The sequence below is a fragment of the Hyperolius riggenbachi genome, chromosome 7 (assembly GCF_040937935.1).
Source record: "Hyperolius riggenbachi isolate aHypRig1 chromosome 7, aHypRig1.pri, whole genome shotgun sequence".
Classification (NCBI taxonomy): Eukaryota; Metazoa; Chordata; class Amphibia; order Anura; family Hyperoliidae; genus Hyperolius; species Hyperolius riggenbachi.
Window position 1 is genome coordinate 111,454,470 of NC_090652.1, and position 22,038 is coordinate 111,476,507.

At 47.1% G+C, this 22,038-nt stretch overlaps 2 protein-coding genes across 2 annotated transcripts in view; one reads left to right on the forward strand and one right to left on the reverse strand.

Moving 5' to 3' along the window:
* Positions 1–22,038, reverse strand: part of METTL9 (methyltransferase 9, His-X-His N1(pi)-histidine) — a 65,939-nt gene that overhangs the window by 14,791 nt on the left and 29,110 nt on the right. The gene's annotated exons all lie outside the window — the stretch shown is intronic.
* IGSF6 (immunoglobulin superfamily member 6) overlaps positions 1–22,038 on the forward strand; it is a 34,424-nt gene that overhangs the window by 10,891 nt on the left and 1,495 nt on the right. Inside the window, exons 2-5 of the mRNA XM_068246773.1 lie at positions 5,883–6,209; positions 11,346–11,449; positions 13,512–13,559; positions 13,639–13,719. Coding sequence (XP_068102874.1) covers positions 5,883–6,209; positions 11,346–11,449; positions 13,512–13,559; positions 13,639–13,719 — 560 coding nt within the window. The remainder of the gene's footprint in view (positions 1–5,882; positions 6,210–11,345; positions 11,450–13,511; positions 13,560–13,638; positions 13,720–22,038) is intronic.

The window sequence follows — 22,038 nt, forward strand, 5'->3', positions numbered from 1 at the left end:
CCTTACTAAAATGCTATGCAAAACAGAAGTTTGTCTTCTTAGAACAGAATTTATTCGTGATTGTTCAGAGTGGAGTGAGCTCTGAGGTGTCCCACAATGCATCACTGCTGAATATACAAATTATCTCTTTGTTGCCCCTGATAGCTAAGCACACCTCCAGGACCGCTGGAATGGACTGAGGTGTCAACTTGTTAATATTACAGAGCCAAACTAATCCAACATATACAGGGCCGAACAGAAAAAAAAAACTTTTAGAGGATGGCGCTGGTGTACAGATTAATGAACTTCTTTATTAAAAATTAAAATATAGGATATAAAATAGAAAATATATACTGTGTGACCCAGGTAGAGTATAGTCCAATATGGACATTAGATCATCTGTCTATCTTCAGTTGTCATAAGAACAGGAAGTGGAGAAGATGGATAGAAAGAGTTTACTGGAGAAGAGACAGAAGGGGGATGTGGGAGATTTCTCAATGAGACTAAAGCCCCATCTACACGAGGCGATCCGGCGACTCGATTAGCCGCTGGATCGCCTCTTCCGCATCCCCGCGCGTCGGATTCGATCCCCTGCTCGTACCCGCTTATTTTCCGCTCGATTCCCTGCCATTTTCCCCTCGTGGGGAACGAGCAGTGAATCGGCAGTGGCGAAATCCGACCTGATGGATCTTATCAATCGAGCCGCATCAGCGGCTCGATTGATAAATAACATTGCTGTAACATCGCTCCGTGTAGACGGAGCTTAAACCCGAGATATAATCATCAGGTGGGACGAGTGAAAGCAATTATTAGGAAGCATTGGGATATCTTAATGGGAGACAAAATACTCAGGGAGATTATCCCAGAATACCCCTCCTTTATACACAGGAAAGTGAGTAATATTGGGATGAAAATAGCGACAGCCACCAATGGGGTTGGACATCCCGGAAGAAGAACAGGGGGAGGTTTTGTGAGATGTGGGAAGTGTCACAATTGTCAAAGAACGAAAGGTTATAGTAAGATTATGTAGGTGAATGAAGGAAAATATATAAAATAAATGAACTGATAACATGTGATACCAGGGGTGTTATGTATAGCCTCATATGCCCATGTGGCAAGAGATGTGTGGGACGTACCAAGCGGGAACTGCGCAGACGAATAGGTGAACACCTGAATAATATTCTTAAGGGTTGGGAGGAACATCCCCTCTCCAGGCATTTTAAACGTAATCATGGGTGCAAGATAGAGAACGTCATATTTTGGACTTGAGGTTATTCGGAGAGATCCAAGGGGTGGGGATTACATAGCTAGAATGTCCAGGAAAGAGAGTCAATGGATTTTTAATTTAAACTCCATGGCACCAAAAGGTTTAGATGAAGAATGGGAGAGGTTTGGTTTTCTGAGAGATAGGTTGTATGGGAGCCACCTGACAGGGGGCCACCTGTATCCCTGAAAGTAAAGGTGATGAATAAGGAACGCTGATATAGGACGGAGGAGTAATGGAATTGATGGATTTTGGAATGACAAGATTAGTGAAGTTATGGAAAAGTCCTACCACTTGGTACTCTCCATTGGTTTTGTTATTCTTTATTTTTCTATCTATCTATCTATCTATCTATCTATCTATCTATCTATCTATCTATCTCCATCTTTATTATATTTATTTTCATTATATTTTTTATTTATTTTTATTTTAGTTTTCATTTATTTGTAATTTATTTTTACTTTTATATTTTTTCATATTCATGAACTAATTGAGGGGAGTAACCTTTGAGTAAAAAGAATAAGAACATTTTATGGAAGGAATAATAACAGTTCCCCTTTAAGAAAAGGGAGGCACTCCACAAACTGGATGGGTATATAAGGCAGGAAGTGGGGGCTAGTGGGAAACTTGATCCTGAGGAAGATAGCCGTCAGCTATCGAAACATGTCGGATCAAGAGGGGTTCCTGGCATGTTAACCGTTGTTCCCACCAACTATAGCACTGTGCGCAATCCACAGCTTTGCTGCACAGGCCTGGAGAAAAGCAGCTGTGTTGAGATGCAAGGTGGAACGCAGGAACGCCGTGGGAAGCGACGTCACTCCCAGCTAGTCACCTGCCCAAAAGCCATATACCCGAGGTGGATCAAGCCACCGTAACACTGCTGGAACTACAAGACAGACGCCGTAGAGGAAACGGCTCTAGTGCGCCCAGAGAGGGGATTCAATTGCGAGGCTACCGGCCAGAGCCTGCATAAAGGGATTTCCAACAGCGGATAGATCCGTGAGTGACTGTATGGAGGTCTGCATAGAAGGACTGTAAACAGCTGCAAGTTCCGTCAGTGACTTGTATGGAACTATAGAGATCTGATTATAGGAACGTTTTTTGCTATAATATATGGAAGCTATCTGCAAGTTTATTGCTGAACAACCATTTGAACTTCAGCACTTTATGAATTATGCAATTATGGAAAAAAAAAACCTTTTTAGTTTTTGAGGGATCGGGTGGCTCCATTGTGAGAGTGCTGTATGATGTTTGTGTGTATGTGACCAGGATAGGTATAGCCTACACATCCATATCCTAAGCGAGAGGAGACTACATCCTATACATTGAGCGCATTAGAAAGATTGTGTGTGATACAATTGGATAATATTTCTATATGCTACAATTTATATCGTGTGACAACTGAAGATAGAAAGATGATCTAATGTCCATATTGGACTATACTCTACCTGGGTCACACAGTATATTTTATATCCTAGATTTTAATTTTTAATAAAGAAGTTCATTAATCTGTACACCAGCTCCATCCTCAAAGTTTTTTCTGTTTGGCTCAATATTTGGTGGGGGTTAAGGAGATACCCCCGACCGTGAGGAATAGGCAGCGGGAAGCAACAGCAACGTAGTTACAATAGTAGCGCCCTTCAATAACTACCGTATTTTTCGGACCATAAGACGCTCCGGACCATAAGACGCACCAAGGTTTAGAGGACAAAAATCAGGAAAAACAAATTTACATACTTATCCTGGTGCATCCATGGCACAGGGGCGTCTTATGAACCTTTTCCTCTAATTCCCCTACATTTTTGTGTCTCCTTTGTACTGTCTGGGTCCCCCTTGTACCTTTTCTGTCCCTCTGTGTCCTCCTCAGTCCTTTCTATGTCTAGCGATGTCCATTCTGTGTCCCCATGTCCTTTCTTTGTTACTCCTGTGTCCCCCTCTCTCTGTCCAGGTCACCGTCCAGCGCATCACTTGCTCTTCTTCCACATGTCCCTTTCAGATGCCCGCCGGCCAATCACGTGATGGCGCTGTCAATCATGGCCGCTGCAGCAGCCAGACACGCTTTCCCCTGCTGTCCACTGCATCACTTTTCTGCCCAGCCTCTGCCTTCATATGTTTCATACAGATGCCTGCTGGTCAATCCACCTGGGGATGCTGTCAATCACAGCCGCTGCAGTGGCCAGACACGCTAACTCCCGCCGTCCATCGCATCATTTTACTGTTTTTGTTGGCCTCGATCTTCATATATTGCTATCAGATGTCTCCGCCCGCCGTCTAATAATGTGGGGACGCTGTCAATCATGGCCTCTGCACCGGCCAAGCACACTGATCCCTGCCGTCCATCACACCAGCACTCGCCGCTCTTCCTGTATATTCCCATTCAGACTCCCGCTGGTCAATCAGGCGGGGGCCGATGGTCTTGAGGGCGGGACAAGGCTCTGCCATATTAGCCAATCACTGCACTCGCTCTGAGATCAGCGAGTTCAGTGATTGGCTAATATGGCAGAGCCTTGTCCCGCCCTCAAGACCATCGGCCCCCGCCTGATTGGCCAGCGGGAGACTGAATGAAACATACAAAAAGAATGGCGAGTGCTGGTGTGATGGACGGCGGGGGTCAGTGTGTTTGGCTGGTGCAGCAGCCATGATTGACAGCGTCCCCATATTATTAGACGGCGGGCCGGGGCAACGGATCGCAATATATGAAGATCGAGGCCAACGAAAACAGTAAAATGATGCGGTGGATGGCGGGAGTTAGCGTGTCTGGCCACTGCAGCGGCTGTGATTGACAGCGTCCCCAGGTGGATTGGCAAGCAGGCATCTGATAGGGATCATTTGATGTATGGAGGAAGAGCAAGCTGCGGTGGATGCAGGGGTCAGCTGCTGGGTATGTGTGGGCTCCTGGTGCTGGTCTCATTTGTTACATTCGGACCATAAGACGCAGGTACTTCCCCCCCCCCCCCACTTTTGGGGGAGAAAAAGTGCCGGTTTATGGTCCGAAAAATACAGTACCTTTTGGCATATATACAGGGCCGGTTTTCTCATTAAAGCAGATCTGAGATGAAAAACTAACTATAACAAGTAACTTGTCTATATAACTTATCTAAAGTTTAGATAGTTTACACAGCATGTCTAGCTGCCAACTGCTTCAAGCGTATTATTATTTATTCCTGTGGTACAAGGGCAGCCATGTTCTGTTTGTCACATTGTCACAGGCTGAGGGCTGGATATGCTATCAGCTTGCCTGTGTGTAAATTCAGTTCTCTCTCCTCCTCCCCTCTGTAATCTCTGGCTAGTAACCTCTTCCTCTTCCTGCCCAGTCTGAGCTCCCATAAGCCCTTGCTACAGTGCCAAGGCACTGTGAAAAAGCTGTGGGTGAGGCTTGTTTAGTTTATAGGGAATTAGAGTATTAAAACAAAACAATTTGGCTTGAGGAATGCCCTATAAACTATATGAAAGTAACAATTAAAAGTTTGTCTGGGATCCACTTTAAGAAAGGTAAAACATTTGCATCAGGTGGCAAAGATTACAGGGGCAGCATGTTTGTACTGAGTTTACATTAACAGTAGGAGTAGGAGAAGAGCGAGGTGAAGAGGTCATCATTGTGGAAAAGCAGCTTGTTGCTGTGTGAGGAGTCTGACAGTGAGTGAGGAGGGGGGAGGCCAGAGAGCAGCAGTGTTTCATTTGACTTGCACAGCAGAAGGGAGGTGGTGGCACTGCTGTGCTGACTGTGGAGGAATGGAGTGGCTGAGGGTGAGCATTTTGTTTGTCACAGACTCACAGCCAGCCAGTGTGCCATTGTGTTGAGCTGCAGCACGTCATGTGAGAACATTAAATGAAGCAGAGTAAATTGTCGGGTGCTGTGCGATCATCCTTATAAGTTTGCCTCGGGCAGCAAAAAGTCTAGAACCGGCCCTGCATGCATACAGACAGACATATGTTTCGGATTGATGCTCAGAACTCACTCCATCCTGAATTATTGCAAATACCTTCTGTTTTAAGGAGGAAAACTCCTGTTTGGCATTCCTAGATTGTGATGCATGTACAATACATACAAGCTTATGCAATAACAATTTTAGCGGTTTTGCCCCTAAAAATATTACTATGATAAAAATCAAAGCTGCCCTCATGTAACATCAAAAATAAACAAGATATATATGGAAGTTTAGCTACTAAATACACAAAATAAAAGTCAGCCCCACCCCAGCAGCATATGAGTTAAAGGACATATGAAGCAAATACATCTACTTTTGCTTACTTGGGGCTTCTTCCAGCCCCTCGAAGTCACGTGTGTCCCACTGGCAGCCTCTTCAGTATCACCCACCTCCGATGGGTCAGAGACTTCTGTGCATGCGCCCATGTCACCAGGAGTGTACTGCCCCGATGAAGTGGGCACGTTCGCACGCCCACGCAGAAGACGGCATTGTTGATAATGCAGATGCTGCCAGCGGGAACCGGAGAAGGACGGAGCTGCGGTGAGGGACACGTGTGACTTCTAGGTGCTGGAAGAAGCCCCAGGTAAGTAAAAATAGATTTCTTTGCCTCGTATATGTGCTCTAAAGACAGATCGTTCAGAAATTATATCACCATCAAAAAGTTTTCTATGAAGAACACTTAACAGCATTATGTTTCTTTTGATTATCAGGTATCGAGGCCTGTGTGGTGACTGTAGAACAAGAACCTCAGCAAGTGGCAGTGTCCTCCAAAGCGACTAACATTTCATGTTCCTTTCATTCAAACTGCACGGAGCCTCCAAAGATTTTCTGGTTTCGATTCCTTGACAAGGATCGTGAAGTACTAAATCCTGACAGGGTCAAATTTGTTTTCAAAACAGAAGGGTCTAGCCCTACATTTCTGCAGATTGATAATCTAAACATCCAGGACAGTGGAGTATACATTTGCGGCATAGCATACAGCCGTCAGGAACCAACATCAAAGAGGACCGGAAGTGGAACCACCCTTGTGGTACGAGGTAACTGCTTTTAATGAGGGCACACTTTGGTTAAAATATAAGGGCCCGTTTCCACTAGTGCGGTGCGAATCGCTGGGATTCCACCGCTGACAAAATAACATGCGGATGCGATTCCGCATGCGATTTTTGCCGCGATTTCGCATAGGCAGGCTATCAGCGATTTTAACCATGTCACTGCCTGGCTCAATGTACATTAGTTTTAGTGCAAAAAACGCATGTGCGTTTTCCCCTATTAAATACATTGCCTGCGAATCGCCTGCATTCCACACGCAGGCGAATTCTGCAGGCCCTACCGTGCAGAAATATCCTGCACAGAAAAACGCACCAAAAAACTGACAAGTGGAAACAGTCTCATCCACTTGTATTAGTTATGCGAATCCGCATGCAGACAACGCATGCGGATTCGCTCTAGTGGAAACGGGCCCTTACAGACTTCCAGAAAAAAAAAAAAAAAAAAGAGCCATCACACATAGCCTTGAGAAAAGGGGGTTTGTTGGGTTAGCAAGCAAACTCCAGCTGTCATTTTAGCACAGAAATTTATAAAAAGGGAACGAAGTATCTTGTTCTTTGGACATGGAACAGCTCTTAACCTCATTTATTTTTCTTCCACAATCTCCACCCTTTACCAGAATACCTAGCACCAAGGAGGCCCCTGAACTTACATAAGCCCCCTGAAATTCCAGTACGGATATCACAGGAGAATTCATCTATGGCTCCTTTAGCTTCTGGAAATGGGTTACTGCTTCACCTTGCAGTTATTCAAAGGAATGAAGACAGGGCATGATCCTCAACCTATCTCCGCTTCTTTCGTACTCAAGGGATCAGCATGTTCCATGTTCCCCGCACTAGGGGACAGAGTATCATGGCAATCTACTCAGAGGGTAGGGTTATGTGATCCCTAAAAGAAAGTATCAAGGGGGGGGGGGGGGGGGGGGGGAGGGATGGGATTAATATCCATAAACTACATGGGAAGGAAGGACTAAAAAGTTGGATACTTAGCTCAGTAGTAGGAAGCCTCTGGATGGCTTCCCGATCCCTCCTACAACACAATGTTCCAGTGCATGGTTGCTTTATACTTATTTGACAAAAACTTGTTGAATATGTTTCTTCTAGCCAAGCTCCCAATTGTGGACAATTGCATCTGGACTGGGCATGCATGAGTAGTGTACAAATGCCCAGTCAAGATGTGCTCGTCTACAGCCAAAAGCATGTCCAGAAGATGCAGAAGGACCCTGCACTTTATCTCATACAAGATGGCGCCTGAGTAGGACGCCTCGGCACACAGGGCTCCGGCTCTTCTGGTTCTTTCCTCCCTTTCCCTTGGTGGCTCACCTGCGCCGGGAGGTCAGAGATGTCCCCCCTGCTCTCCTCATCCTGGGGAGTTTGGGCACGCTGCGCTCCGGAACATGGATCGCCAGGACCATCGATGCAATGGACAGCACATGGGGCCGCTCCATCGCCGGAGGTCAGACGCTAGTGCAGCCGCTCTGAGTTGTCGCTGCTGGCTGCTGCCGGGGAACAGGCCGCCTCGCTCCACTGCCAGCCGGGGCACGTTTGCGGCTCTTCTCCCACTACCAACACTCATGTGTCCACCACGTGGGTGGCCACACCGCCGCTGCCGGGGGAACCAAGAGACGCCGCCCGCTTTTGAGGGGATGGAGACTGTGCGGCACCACCGCGGATCCTGTCCTGCCCCATTCGGAGCCTGTGCGCTCTGCGACGGGGGGAGATGCTGCTGCGGATGGAGGGAGCTGGGACGTTCTCCGGGTCTGCCTTGCTGCTTGCTGCGGGGCCTCTGCCCATCCCCACCGACGCTGGTCCGCTCTCCCGGGCCCAGGGGTGACCTCCGGGCACTGCTGGCTGCTCCAACACCCGCTGCACTGCCACATATCTCTGCTCGGCCACCCACGTGGAGGAGATTCCCAGTGCGAGAGTGGCTCTGCTGGTCACTCCAGAGGCAGTCTCCGCCGACTCCAGCCTGGTAAGCCACCCACGTGGAGGAGCTCCTCTCCTCTGAGCTCTCCCGCAGGCCAGACCTCCCTTGATGAGGCCACTGCCAAGAAGATCACCCCCACATCCAGCCCTCAATTTGCGGCCATATCTGATCACCCCACCAGGTCCCCTCTGCCTGCAACCATCATCTAATGGACTCTGGACCTGACCAGCCCAGCACCAAGCCTTTTCCTTTACACTCTTTTACTTTACACAGCTCTCTCAGTTTCTTTCTCTCTACTTTCGCGGACAAATCGGTGCACCTGTCTAGTTGGGAGCGTGTCGCTGTGTAGCGTCCAGTGCCGAAAATGGCAGCGCTCATATCAGCTCTCAGGCTGCTCCTCCAGTCCCACTCTTTTCTGTTCCTGCTATCAATGTATGCTTTGCTGTGTTTGTATTTACGTTAAATGTACGTGTATGCTGTAATGCTCTGTTTTGCTTTTTATTTTTGCTTTTATATTTTATACGTATGACCCATGCTTGACTGCATGTGATGCTGCACTCTGCTTAATTGTACGCACAAGCTGTAATGTTTTTTTTGTCCTATGTATGCTTGTCCTATGTATGTGCCATGCTTAACTGTATGCTATTTCTTGTCTCTTCACCAATGACCCTGTATGTGCTAAAACCAATTCCGGGTACGATCCACCGGTTGTACTTGGCGATAATAAATTCTGATTCTGATTCACTGGAACACTGAGCTCTACAATGATATGGGAAGCCTCTGGGCCATCCTGAAGCAACCAACTTCATCCAAAATACTTATTAGTTCTTATCAGAGAAGTGAAAACCTCAGATTTATGTTGGTGTTTAAATTCTAGAGATAGAAAATCTTCACTTAAAGTGGATCTGAGATAAACTTTTACTCATTGCATAATTGTGTTCCCTTCATATAGTTTATAGGGCATTCCTCAAGCCAAATACGTTTTTGTTTTGTTTTAAACTAATTCCCTTTTAAACTAAACAAGCCTTGCCCACAGCTTTTCACAGTGCCTTGGCATTTTCAGACAGTAGCAAGGGCTTACAGGAGCTCAGTCTGGGCAGGAGGAGGTGTTACTAGCCATTGATTTCAGAGGCAGAGAGGAGAGGGGACTGAATTTACACAGAGGCAAGCTGATAGCATCTCCTGATAGCAGCCTGTAACAAACAGAACATGGCTGCCCTCATTGTATCACAGGAAGAAATAATCATTCTGTTGAAGCTGTTTACAGATAGATATGCTGTGCAAACTATCTAAACAAGTTACTTGTTATAGTTAGTTTTTCATCTCGGATCTGCTTTAAGAAAGGTTAGGTGAATCCTTCTGATGTACACAGAAAAAGCAAAGCATTTCTATGATGTAGAGTAGACTGTGGTGCTTGAAAGTTGTTGAAGACTGTTGAATTTCCTATAATTCCTGCATAAACAGAATCTAAGAAATGGGATTTTTCATTCTAGACGTTTTTAAAGGGACTCCAAGCTCTAAATATAAACAAAATTGGTACTTACCTGGGGCTTTCTGCAGCCCACCGTAGGTCGGGAGGTCCCCCAGCATGGTCCTGGCTCCTCTCCCGGTCCCCCTGCCGCATACCACCCCGCAGTTCTGATTTCCGATAACTTTCCGATAAATTTTCGACCGTTTTCCGTTTGCTTCAATAGGAAATCGATCAGAAAATGCTCAGAAATCAGATCGGACATGCTGGAAGTAATCGATCTGTCAGAAAATCTCATAGTGTGTACCTAGCATAAGACCCCCCGCTCCCGGTGGTGCCTAACACTAACCACCCACCCTGCACAAACATTCATCAAATATGTTACGGATCTTACATTTGTAAAACATGAAATCTGTAAATACAAACAAAATAATGTGACAAAACTATAAAACGTTGCAAGTTTCTAAAACGATAACATATTTCAAAAACGAATGTTGAAAATGAGATATATAGGGCTTTTGGAGCTGAATTATCGATAAATGCATTAGAGTCTATGGCAGCGCCCAAATCGTCCATTAGCCGCCGGCGCCCTTTTTTCCTGCTACCTTAGTAACTGGTGTTCCCCTCTAGGGCAGGATTAACTTATTCTGTTTATCCGCTTAGAGAACTTTGATCCCTTTTCGTACAGAATAGCCTCCACCCAGGAATGGAAATGGCCATAGGGCAGTTCATACAACATTTCTATGGCATTAGGGTTAAAGATCTTGGCTCAGCCATTTAAAAAAAAAAAAAGTGAGAGCCCTAGTTCAGCCTCCAATTTTTCAATGCATAAGATGGTGCAATGCAAATGTATTAAAGTGGCCCTGTTCTCTTGCACAGGACAGAAGGAAAACAGAAATAAATGCACTGTGTGTGTATTTAGAGAGTTTAGCCTGTCTAATTCCCCCTCATCTGTCATTAAGCACATTGTAATTTGATCCCTCGACTGTGTCAGCTGACTGCCACAGCAGAGAGCTAATTTGTAAACACATGATGTTAACAATATGTCTGCTTCCATGATAGCTGGAAGAACACACACTACAGATTTATTGCGGAGGGAAAAAAAGCAATCCAGTTTTTTCCATATATTCTTATTTTTTTGAGGTGCACTGAAGTGAAAGACCTGGATAGAAAAGCAGCACATGGTTGCCTTTCGTGGACTGATACTAGTGGACTGTGAGGCAGCGCATTTTTTTTGAAGTAACTACAGATTTATTGCCGGATTTGTATCAGCTGTAACAAATACATTTTTTAAAGGTTGTTATTCTGTTAACTTTTAGAGCAGAGAGGAAGTTCTGAATTCAGATCTGCTTTTGTGCATTGTATCCGGCTTTCTCCTTATAATTTCTCCGAAACATTAACAGTAAGGCTACATTCACAATGAGGATTTATATTTCTTGCAAAAGCAAGTTTGCAACGCAATGGATGGGAAAGTCGTATTGTGCGTTATATGTGCAGTGCAGCACACAGTACATAGAAAGAATGTTTCACTGCACCTGTTACACACGTGTTGTGGTACCGCACTACATTCACATTGTTATGCCATCGGCTCCCCCTGCAGCACGCTACTAACACGCCAATGTGAACGTACCATTACATCACAATTGCATTGCATTAGCAAAGCGATTGTATTGCCTGATACAATGCACTGCCCCACTGTGAACCTAGTCTAATGCTCGGTTTTGTATTGCAGATGAAAGTTACAAGATGGTTACCCCAGGAAATATAGCTCTGGCTGTCATTTGTTCCTTGCTCTTTATTTATTGTGCTGGAGTGTTTTCTTACTACGTATACAGGGTAAGTCATTCTCTTATTTACATTCTCCACCATCTGCTAGATTTATAAAGCAGTGTGATGTACTGCATCCCAGGAACTCTCAAGTCACCTCCACAATGACTGGAGCACTTGCCACAAAAATGCCCCTAGTGCTCAATATAAGATGGAAGAGTACAATGGCTGTAAACACACGTAAAAACGCACGCACGCACACACCTGGGGTGGCCAATAAAGACTGCCGCGGGCGATTATCTAGTATGAATCTAGCATTTGTACTGTACACACTACCTGATCCGTAGGGGCTGGTTGGATCAGGTAGCCACAATATCCACCAATCCTGTGGCTAGCAATCTTCTAGATTCGGTTTGTGTGACCCCTGGGGTCACAACGCTGCAAGATCTGCTCTGTGTCTCTCGTCGCAGAGTGCAGGTAGGTGGGGGAGCAATGTGGGAGAGGCCGTGCTGCCCCCGATTAGTGCCTGAGAAGGGGCATTAGGAATGCCCCCAGTGGGCATTTTGCAGGAGTGTCTCTCCTGCTAGGGACACCCCTTCCCCCTTGAGAGGCCGACAAGCTGCAGGTCGGCAATTTCAGCGGTTCACAGTGCGGGGTGGGGGCAGAGCGCGGTGCATAGGGGACACAGAGGCATGTCATGGAGCTGGGAACATGCCTCTGCGTCCCATCTGTCCCCCTGCGCTGCTTTAGGTACACTTTAAAGATCCAGCATAGCAGTCTTTAGCAAGATCTCAAATATCTCACTGCCAGAGCATTGTGCCTTGCCACTTCCTCATGTACCACGCATCATCACTCCTCATCCCTCCAACATATTGCTTTGCTAACCTGCAGGGTAGGGAGGAGTATGTACCGCTTCAATGTAGAAAAGATCATACATGTGGTAGAGTCCAAAGTGTGTGTGTGTGTGTCTGTGTGTGTTTCTATACTCTCTGCACTACTGCCGGCAGTAGTGCAGAACGACAGTGCTTGGATCCATCATTAGGAGAGTCGGTGGCTGCTGCATTTATTCCCCCCCCCCCCCCCCAAGTGCAGGGAGGAGGTGGAGGAGAGGGGGAAGGATCTAGCCAGACACAAGATGGCCCCTGCCAGCAACAGGAGCCTTCTAATATATACATATAGAAATCAAAACTTGGACACTACAATACATCTGTTATATAAGTAGAGCATGTATTCATCTACTTACACATGTGGTTTTTTTTTGGGGGGGGGGGGGGGGGGGGCATTTTGTAGCTAACAGTTACTCTTTAAGTAAGCAAAGGGTCTTATCTATTTGTCATAAAATTAGCAAGCATCCTCAGACCCTCCTGATGTTGTAATTAAGGCAGCTGCATGACATTTGTTTATATGTGCAAAAAAAGGTCTCTGTACTGCTTTTCAGTGTCCAAGGTATATTCTAAGCTGCACGTACTAACATCTTGTCAGTATATAGGAAACATATTGTCAGTATATAGGAATTGAGTCGGACGAAGACTTCTTAGCCGAAAGCTTCCCTTTTTTCTCTTAAAGCGGAATATAACCCTGCATTTCAACTTTGCTCTAAAACATTATTTAGAGTATATTATATGCAACCAGCATTTTTTTTTTACTAGACCAGCATTGGAAGGGTTACACAGGGCTTTAAAGTTCCTGGAGATTTCTGCAGACGCATCCGAAGCTGAAATAGATGCATTTTGTTTACATAAATGTATCTAAGTGTGGAATGTGACTCATCTCTCTGACTGAGAAGGAGCTTGGAGGACAACCAAAGAGTGTGTAACATTTATCAATAGATACATGTAATTAAATAGAATGCATCTATCTGAACTTCTGCATCTCTCTCCACGGACCTTTAAACCTCTGTGTTTAACCCTTCCAATGCTGGTCTAGTAAAAAAAAAATGCTTTTTGCATATAATATGCTGTAAATAATATTTTAGAGCAAAGTTGAAATGCAGGGTTATATTCCGCTTTAAGTTAGCCAGTAAATGGCATCATCCTGATTCAAGACTTCTTGCTTTTAGTGATGGCTAACATGGTAAAACACTCTACTGCTACTTGCATTTCTTGAATAACTAAATCATTTAATTTTCTAGTCAAAGTGGAAAATCTGTGCAACACCACAAGACAAAGATACAACAAACGTAAGTATGGTATGAAATGATATATTAAACATTATAATTATTTTATTGTTCTAATTAAAAACATGCATGTGTGTTACAGAAAAGAATCACAGCTAGAAGGATTTTCCAAACCGTTGCACAGGAATACCATAAGAGATATGATGGCAAACTACAGAAACAAGTAAGACAAATACATTGTCCCAGCATTCGTTCCATTTGCCAATCAGATGCCATTAATAAAGTTTTGAAATTAGCACAGTTCCCCAAGTGCTGATCATACATTTGCTGCTGCAGCAATACACAAGATTTACCGTATATACTCGCAAGCAAGCCGAATTTTTGACCCCCCAAAAGTGGGCAAAAAGTTGGGGGGTCGGCTTGCTTGCGAGTCTCGTTTTGGAAGGCCGCCTACCCCCCGCCCGCCGCTGCTATTATTAGCTTACTGTGCGGCTTCCTCTATTCCCCTCTCCGTCTCCCGGCATGTAAATAGTTCACAGCAGCTCGCTCCACGGCGGCTGCTGTGCGATGACAGGAAGCTGGAGGGAGAGCGGCTTCCTGTAACGGCGATGTGTATCGCCGTTACTATGGAAACCGCTCTGCCCTCAGCTTCCTGTCATCACACAGCAGCCGCCGTGGAGCGAGCTGCTGTGAACTATTTACATGCCGGGAGACGGAGAGGGGAATAGAGGAAGCCGCACAGTAAGCTAATAGCAGCGGCGGCCACGGGGCGGGGAGTTGGGTGAGGCGAGGGCACTATACTTGGGCACTAAACTGGCTATACCGAGCACTATACTAGCTATACTAGGGCACTAAACTGGCTATACTGAGCACTATACTAGCTATACCGAGCACTATACTACCTATACTGTGCACTATACTAGCTATACTGGGCACTACCTACCCATACTGGCCACTATACTAACTATACTGGGACACACTGGGGGGGGGGGGAAATCACACGGCCAGCATTTCCTACCCCCGGCTTATATGAGGGTCAATCATTTTTTCCTGTTTTTTTCAGGAAAAAGTTGGGGGGTCGGCTTATATGTGGGTCGGCTTGCTTGCGAGTATATACAGTAGATACAGCACACTGATTCTACACAGAAGTGCGCCGTTCTGCAGTTGTGCGTTTTTACTGCATTTGTGTTGTACTTTAACCCCTTCCCGACCACCTAATGCCGTCAGGAGTCGGGAAGGTGGCAGCCACAGGACCGCCGAATGTTGAAAGGCGTCAAGTTCTGGTGCGGAGCAGAGCTCCGTGATCAGCCAGCTTGCAGGCTGTTTAATATTTAACCACTTGAGGACCACAGTCTTTCTACCCCTTAAGGACCAGAGCCTTTTTCTCCATTCAGACCACTGCAGCTTTCACGGTTTATTGCTCGGTTATACAACCTACCACCTAAATGAATTTTAACTCCTTTTCTTGTCACTAATACAGCTTTCTTTTGGTGCCATTTGATTGCTGCTGCGAGTTTTAGTTTTTTATTATATTCATCAAAAAAAAGACATGAATTTTGTGAAAAAAAATGACTTTTTTTTTTACTTTCTGTGCTGACATTTTTCAAATAAAAGTAAAATTTCTATACATTTGAGCGCGAAAGTTATTCTGCTACATGTCTTTGATAAAAAAAAAAAAAAAATACCATTCAGTGTAGATTTATTGGATTGGGTAAAAGTTATAGCGTTTACAAACTATGGTGCCAAAAGTGAATTTTCCCATTTTGAAGCATCTCTGACTTTTCTGACCACTTGTCATGTTTCATGAGGTGCTAAAATTCCAGGATAGTATAAATACCCCCCAAATGACCCCATTTTGGAAAGAAGACATCCCAAAGTATTCACTGAGAGGCATGGTGAGTTAATAGAAGATTTTATTTTTTGTCACAAGTTAGCGGAAAATGACACTTTGTGACAAACAAAAAAAAAAAAGTAAAAAAAAAAAAAAAAAAAAAAAAAAAGTTTCCATTACTTCTAACTTGCGACAAAAAAAAAAAAAAAAAAATGAAATCTGTCACGGACTCACTGTGCTCCTCTCTGAATACCTTGAAGGGTCTACATTCCAAAATGGGGTCATTTGTGGGGTGTGTTTACTGTCCTGGCATTTTGGGGGGTGCTAAATTGTAAGCACCCCTATAAAGCCTAAAGGTGCTCATTGGACTTTGGGCCCCTTAGCGCAGTTAGGCTGCAAAAAAGTGCCACACATGTGGTATTGCCGTACTCAGGAGAAGTAGTATAATGTGTTTTGGGGTGTATTTTTACACATACCCATGCTGGGTGGGAGAAATATCTCTGTAAATGACAATTTTTTTTTTTTTTTTTTTTTTTACACACAATTGTCCATTTACAGAGATATTTCTCCCACCCAGCATGGGTATGTGTAAAAATACACCCCAAAACACCTTATACTACTTCTCCTGAGTATGGCGATACCACATTTGTGGCACTTTTATGCACCCTAACTGCGCTAAGGGGCCCAAAGTCCAATGAGTACCTTTAGGATTTCACAGGTCATTTTGCGACATTTGGTTTCAAGACTACTCCTCACGGTTTAGGGCCCCTAAAATGCCAGGGCAGTATAGGAACCCCACAAATGACCCCATTTTAAAAAGAAGACACCCCAAGGTATTCCGTTAGGAGTATGGTGAGTTCATAGAAGATTTTATTTTTTGTCACAAGTTAGTGAAAAATGACCTAGGGGCAGATAGGGGTCTAATCTGATGGGTAGCAGTGACAGGTGGTGACAGGGGGTGATTGATGGGTAATTAGTGGGTGTTTAGAGAAGAGAACAGATGCAATGCACTTGGGAGGTGATCTGAAGGCGGGTCTGCAGGCGATCGGATGGTGTGGGTGGGTGATCAGATTACCCGCAAGGGGCAGGTTAGGGGCTGATTGATGGGTGGCAGGGACAGGGGGTGATGGATGGGTGATGGACAGGTGATCAGTGGGTTATTACAGGGAAGAACAGATGTAAATAATGCACTGGCGAATTGATAAGGGGGGTGCGGGGTCTGAGGGCAATCTGAGCGTGTGGGTGGTTGATTGGGTGCCCGCAAGGGGCAGATTAGGGTCTGATCTGATAGGTAACAGCGACAGGTGGTGATTGATGGGTAATTAGTGGGTGTTTAGAGAAGAGAACAGATGTAAACAATACACTTGGGAGGTGATCTGACGGTGGGTTTGCGGGCGATCTAATGGTGTGGGTGGGTGATCAGATTGCCCGCAAGGGGCAGGTTAGGGGCTGATTGTTGGGTGGCAGTGACAGGGGGTGATTGACGGGTGATTGACAGGGGATCAGGGGGGATAGATGCATACAGTACACGGGGTTCTGGGGAGAATCTGAGGGGTGGGGGGGGGGGGGTGATCAGGAGCCCCCAGGGGGCAGTTTAGGGAATTAAAAAAAAAATAGCGTTGACAGATAGTGACAGGGAGTGATTGATGGGTTATTAGGGGGTTGATTGAGTGCAAACAGTGGTCTGGGGGGTGGGCAGGGGGGGTCTGAGGGGTGTTGTGGGCGATCAGGGGGCGGGAGGGGGGGCAGATCAGTGTGTTTGGGTGCAGACTAGGGTGGCTGCAGCCTGCCCTGGTGGTCCCTCGGACACTGGGACCACCAGGGCAGGAGGCAGCCTGTATAATACACTTTGTATACATTAGAAAGTGTATTATACACTTTGTAGTGGCGATCGCGGGGTTAACAACCCGCCGGCACTTCCGAATGGCCGGCGGGTTGTCGTCGCGGGTGGGCGGAGCCAGTTGCCGGGGGAAGCGCGCGTCATCAATGACGCAATCGCTCCCCCGGCATGCCGAAAGGACGCAACGCCCTTGGGCGTATTGCGGTCCTTTCGGCGTCCACTTTGCCGTCGCCCATCGGCTGTGGGCGGTCGGCAAGTGGTTAAAGAAAAAAAAAAAACTTGTTTGTTTGTTTGTTTACTTTTGTACAGCGCAGCGCTGTACAGGGGACAGTTAGCAGTCCCTCTCAGGCTAATGCCTATGAGGAGGAGAAAACATCCGATCACCGCCTGGTAACAAATGGGGGGGGGGGCGAAGGGAGAGTTAACTAGTACAACTAATGATCACAGTAGCAATCAGAGCCCACCAACAGAAAGTTCTGTTGGTGAGCAAAAAAGGGGGAGGGGAGGTGAATAATTTGTGTGCTCTGCAGCAAGCTTTTAAAGCTGCAGAACATTGAATTGTAAAAAATTGCCTAGTCCCTAGGGGGGTGTATGGCCTGTGGTCCTTAACCCCCTTGGCGGTATGAAAAATACCGCCAGGGGGCAGCGCAGCAGTTTTTTTTTAAATTATTTTTTTTTTAAATCATGTAGCGAGCCGAGGGCTCGCTACATGATAGCCGCTGCTCAGCGGCATCCCCCCAGCCCCGCCGATCGCCTCCGGCGATAGGCGATCAGGAAATCCCGTTCAAAGAACGGGATTTCCTGGAGGGCTTCCCCCGTCGCCATGGCGGAATGACGTCACTGACGTCAGCGACGTCGGGACGTCATTGGGAGACCCGATCCACCCCTCGGCGCTGCCTGGCACTGATTGGCCAGGCAGCGCTCGGGGTCTGGGGGGGGGGCCGCGCGCCGCACCGGATAGCGGCGATCGGGCGCGCGGCGGCGGCGATCGGGGTGCTGGCGCAGCTAGCAAAGTGCTAGCTGCGTCCAGCAAAAAAAAAAAAATTAAGTAAATCGGCCCAGCAGGGCCTGAGCGGCACCCTCCGGCGGCTTACCCCGTGTCACACACGGGGTTACCGCTAAGGAGGTTAAAGGTAACATCAGGCTAAAAACGTAAACTCAGCTTTACTCACCTGGGGCTTTCTCCAGCCCCTTGCAGTCGACTGTCCCACGATGATTGCTCTGCTCTCCACCGCCGTCCTGGGCTCCCCGCACGCTGTTCAGGCTGACCTTGAGTAGAACTGAGCCTGCGCAGTAAGTCACATACAACGTGGCCATGATTTACAGAGGTGCTTCACGTAGGCGCAGTATGGACAACCTCGAGGTCAGCCTGAACAGCACGTGGGGAGCCCGGGACGGCGGCGGAGCGATCATTGTGGGACAGTCGGCTGCAAGGGGCTGGAGAAAGCCCCAGGTGAGTAAAGCTGATTTTACGTTTTTTAGCCTGATGTTTCCTTTAAGTGGTTAAAGTGGGCAATGCGTTCTCTGCAGGAACGCAATGCAACAGATCAGGGAAGTGGTGCCGCACGTTATCAACATGTTGTGTCATATACAGTCAAGGAAAAGTATGCTTCACTCTCACTGCAGCGTTGGGATGCCGCATGCTGTTAAAGGAAACCTAAGATGGGCATAAAATACCAAAATATACAGTATATACTGTTGGATTGACGGCTTATCAGTCTTATCAGTTGTTTGAACAATAGCAAGCAACTTTGATTGTTCAACTTGCTTCACAACAAAAGTTCTTTGATAATTGTGCTGCATAAAAGAGTGTGTGTGTGTGTGTGTGTGTGTGTGTGTGTGTGTGTGTGTGTGTGTGTGTGTGTGTGTGTGTGTGTGTGTGTGTGTGTGTGTGTGTGTGTGTGTGTGTGTGTGTGTGTGTGTGTGTGTGTGTGTGTGTGTGTGTGTGTGTGTGTGTGTGTGTGTGTGTGTGTGTGTGTGTGTGTGTGTGTGTGTGTGTGTGTGTGTGTGTGTGTGTGTGTGTGTGTGTGTGTGTGTGTGTGTACTTAACCTTAACACCCCCACTCCACAGCCCTAACCCTCTTGATCTACACCTAACCCAACTGATGACCCGAAACAATGCTCACCTTCCATGGCCTGTTTTGACTTAGCGTCCGGTCCTCTATTCCTCACCATGCGGCTGATAATGTCCTGGTACTGACAACGGGGCACCAATAATTTCTGGAAGATATTTCCCAAACGTATCTGCAGATAATGTGCACGCAATCCACGCACAACATATAGGTGACATTGGACTCCAGGTACACAGGGTTCTCAGCTACTCCTGACAAAACCACCTGCTTTGTCCCTCTTACTCCAAAGTCCTCCTTAAAGGACAACTGAAGTGAAAGGTATACGGAGGGTGCCATATTTATTACCTTTTAAGCAATACCAGTTGCCTAGCTATCCTGATGATCCTCTACCTCTAATACATTTAGCCCTAGACACTGAACAAACATATGCAGGCGTTTCTAACATTTTTGTCAAAGCTTGCAACACTAGCTGCACGCTTGTTTCTGGTGTGTAAGTCAGACACTACTGCAGCCAAATAGACCAGCAGGGGCTTTCAGGTAACTGATGTTGTTTAAAAGAAAATAAATATGGCAGCCTCCATATACTTCTCACTTCAGGCTGCCTTTAACCACTTGCCGACCGCACGCTTATACCGTGCGTCGGCAAAGTGGCAGCTGCAGGACCAGCGACGCAGTACTGCGTCGCCAGCTGCAGGCTGATTAATCAGGAAGCAGCCGCTCGCGCGCGCGGCTGCTTCCTGTCAAATCACGGCGGGGGGCTCCGTGAATAGCCTGCGGGCCGCCGATGGCGGCTCGCAGGCTAATTGTAAACACAAGCGGAAATAATCCGCTTTGTTTACATTTGTACGGCGCTACTGCGCAGCAGCGCCGTAAGGCAGATCGGCGATCCCCGGCCAATCAGCGGCCGGGGATCGCCGCCATGTGACAGGAGACAGCCTGTCACTGGCTGCACAGGACGGATAGCGTCCTGTGCAGCCCGGATCTCCAGGGGGGGGCCAGGTAGGAGAGGGAGGGGGAGGATTTCGCCGCGGAGGGGGGCTTTGAGGTGCCCCCCCCCCGCAACACCCGGCAGGCAGGAGCGATCAGACCCCCCCAGCACATCATCCCCCTAGTGGGGAAAAAAGGGGGGTGATCTGGTCGCTCTGCCTGCACGCTGATCTGTGCTGGGGGCTGCAGAGCCCACCCAGCACAGATCAGCTAAAACAGCGCTGGTCCTTAAGGGGGGGTAAAGGGTGGGTCCTCAAGTGGTTAAAGTAGAAATCCAGTGTATATTATTCATTCAATAGGTCCAAGTTATAATTACTTGCTGTGTCTTTACTTCCCGAATCGCTCCTGTAGCCTCGGGGTCATTGGCTTCTGGGGCATAGCCCCGGCTATGCGAAAAAGATGCTATGGTCTTTCTCTATCTCAAGCAAAGAAAACACCATGGTGTTAATTGGGCGGGGTAATGGGCAATTGTAGGAAACCAGTGTCCCCAGGAGGGATTAGAGAGGTAAAGACATGCAAGTTCATAATTTATTCTCATGCAAGGTATTTTATTTTATATTGTTTTTCTTTTCGAACATCTATGCTCCACCTGCATGGGCAATGATGCATGACGGACCTTGTTGTTCATGTTTTGTAAGACTGAAAAAACACCTTGAAACTAAGCCACCGCAGGTAATTTGCTATAAGAAGAGAAACCACTGATTGTATAATATACTCCAGACATCCGCTTAAAAGACAAAATGCTGCTACATACCCTCTCTGCGTACAACTGTGTGGTGCAACCTAGTGTCCTGCAGGGTGTCTGCTTATTCAGGACAATTGGGGACATTGCCTCTGTCTACAGAAGTCAACAGAGATAAGATGGGGGATGCAGGGGAGAACAATGAGAAATGTTGGGCCAGATAAATATGACCAGAATGCTGTAGATGGGTGAGAAAGCTCCAGGGGCCAGATGGTTAACTGTACTCAGTGTTCTCCCCAGAAATTTTTCCCAGCAGGTGGCATGAAAAAGTAGCCAGTTGGGGCACGATGGGGGAATGCAGGGCCGGCGCAACTCTGCTTACAGCATAGGAGAAGGGTGAGGAGGCGAGTCGATGACAGCCGGGTGATCCCCAAACTTAGCCGAGTGGAGCACCCAGCTAGAAGAACCTGGGGAGAACACTGTGCACTTATACTTACCTTTCAGGCCAGAGTCAGCCAAAGGACCAAAAGGTAAAATATAGAAGTGCCTGGTCACCTTTATTAACCCCTATGGGACCGACTGCCTACCCCCCCCCCCCCTTAAGGACCAGGCATTTTACATGCGGGGGGGGGGGGGCGCATTTGGGAAGGGGGTCAGGAAGCTGGATCCCTACTGTGGGCACTTAGCTTTGGTCCCCCCTGGGTGGCCAGGTGTACCCCGTATTGACGACAGCCTTTGCTCACCTCCCAGGCTCCAGCGATGAGCTGCTGTGGACCCCTCCGCTCTCGCTGGCATCCCGGCTCGTACTGGCGCTAAGTCCTGGGTCGCGGCTTGATGACGTCATCAAGCCGGGACCCAGCACTTAGCGCTAATACAGCAGGGATGCCGACCAGAGTGGAGGGGAGCGCCGATCGTCGGGGCAACGGCAGGAAGGTGAGTGGATGCTCTTCCTCCCCCCCTACCGCTGCAGCTCTGTAAGTGATCACTATGATCCGCTGGTGATCATAGTGATCACGTGATCAGCAGCCATACGCGATAGCTGCTGATCACTGAGGGGAGATGTCAGCTGTCATATGACAGCTTAATCTCCCCTCTCCGGTGCGCACGATCGCATCTGGGCGGTTCTTTAG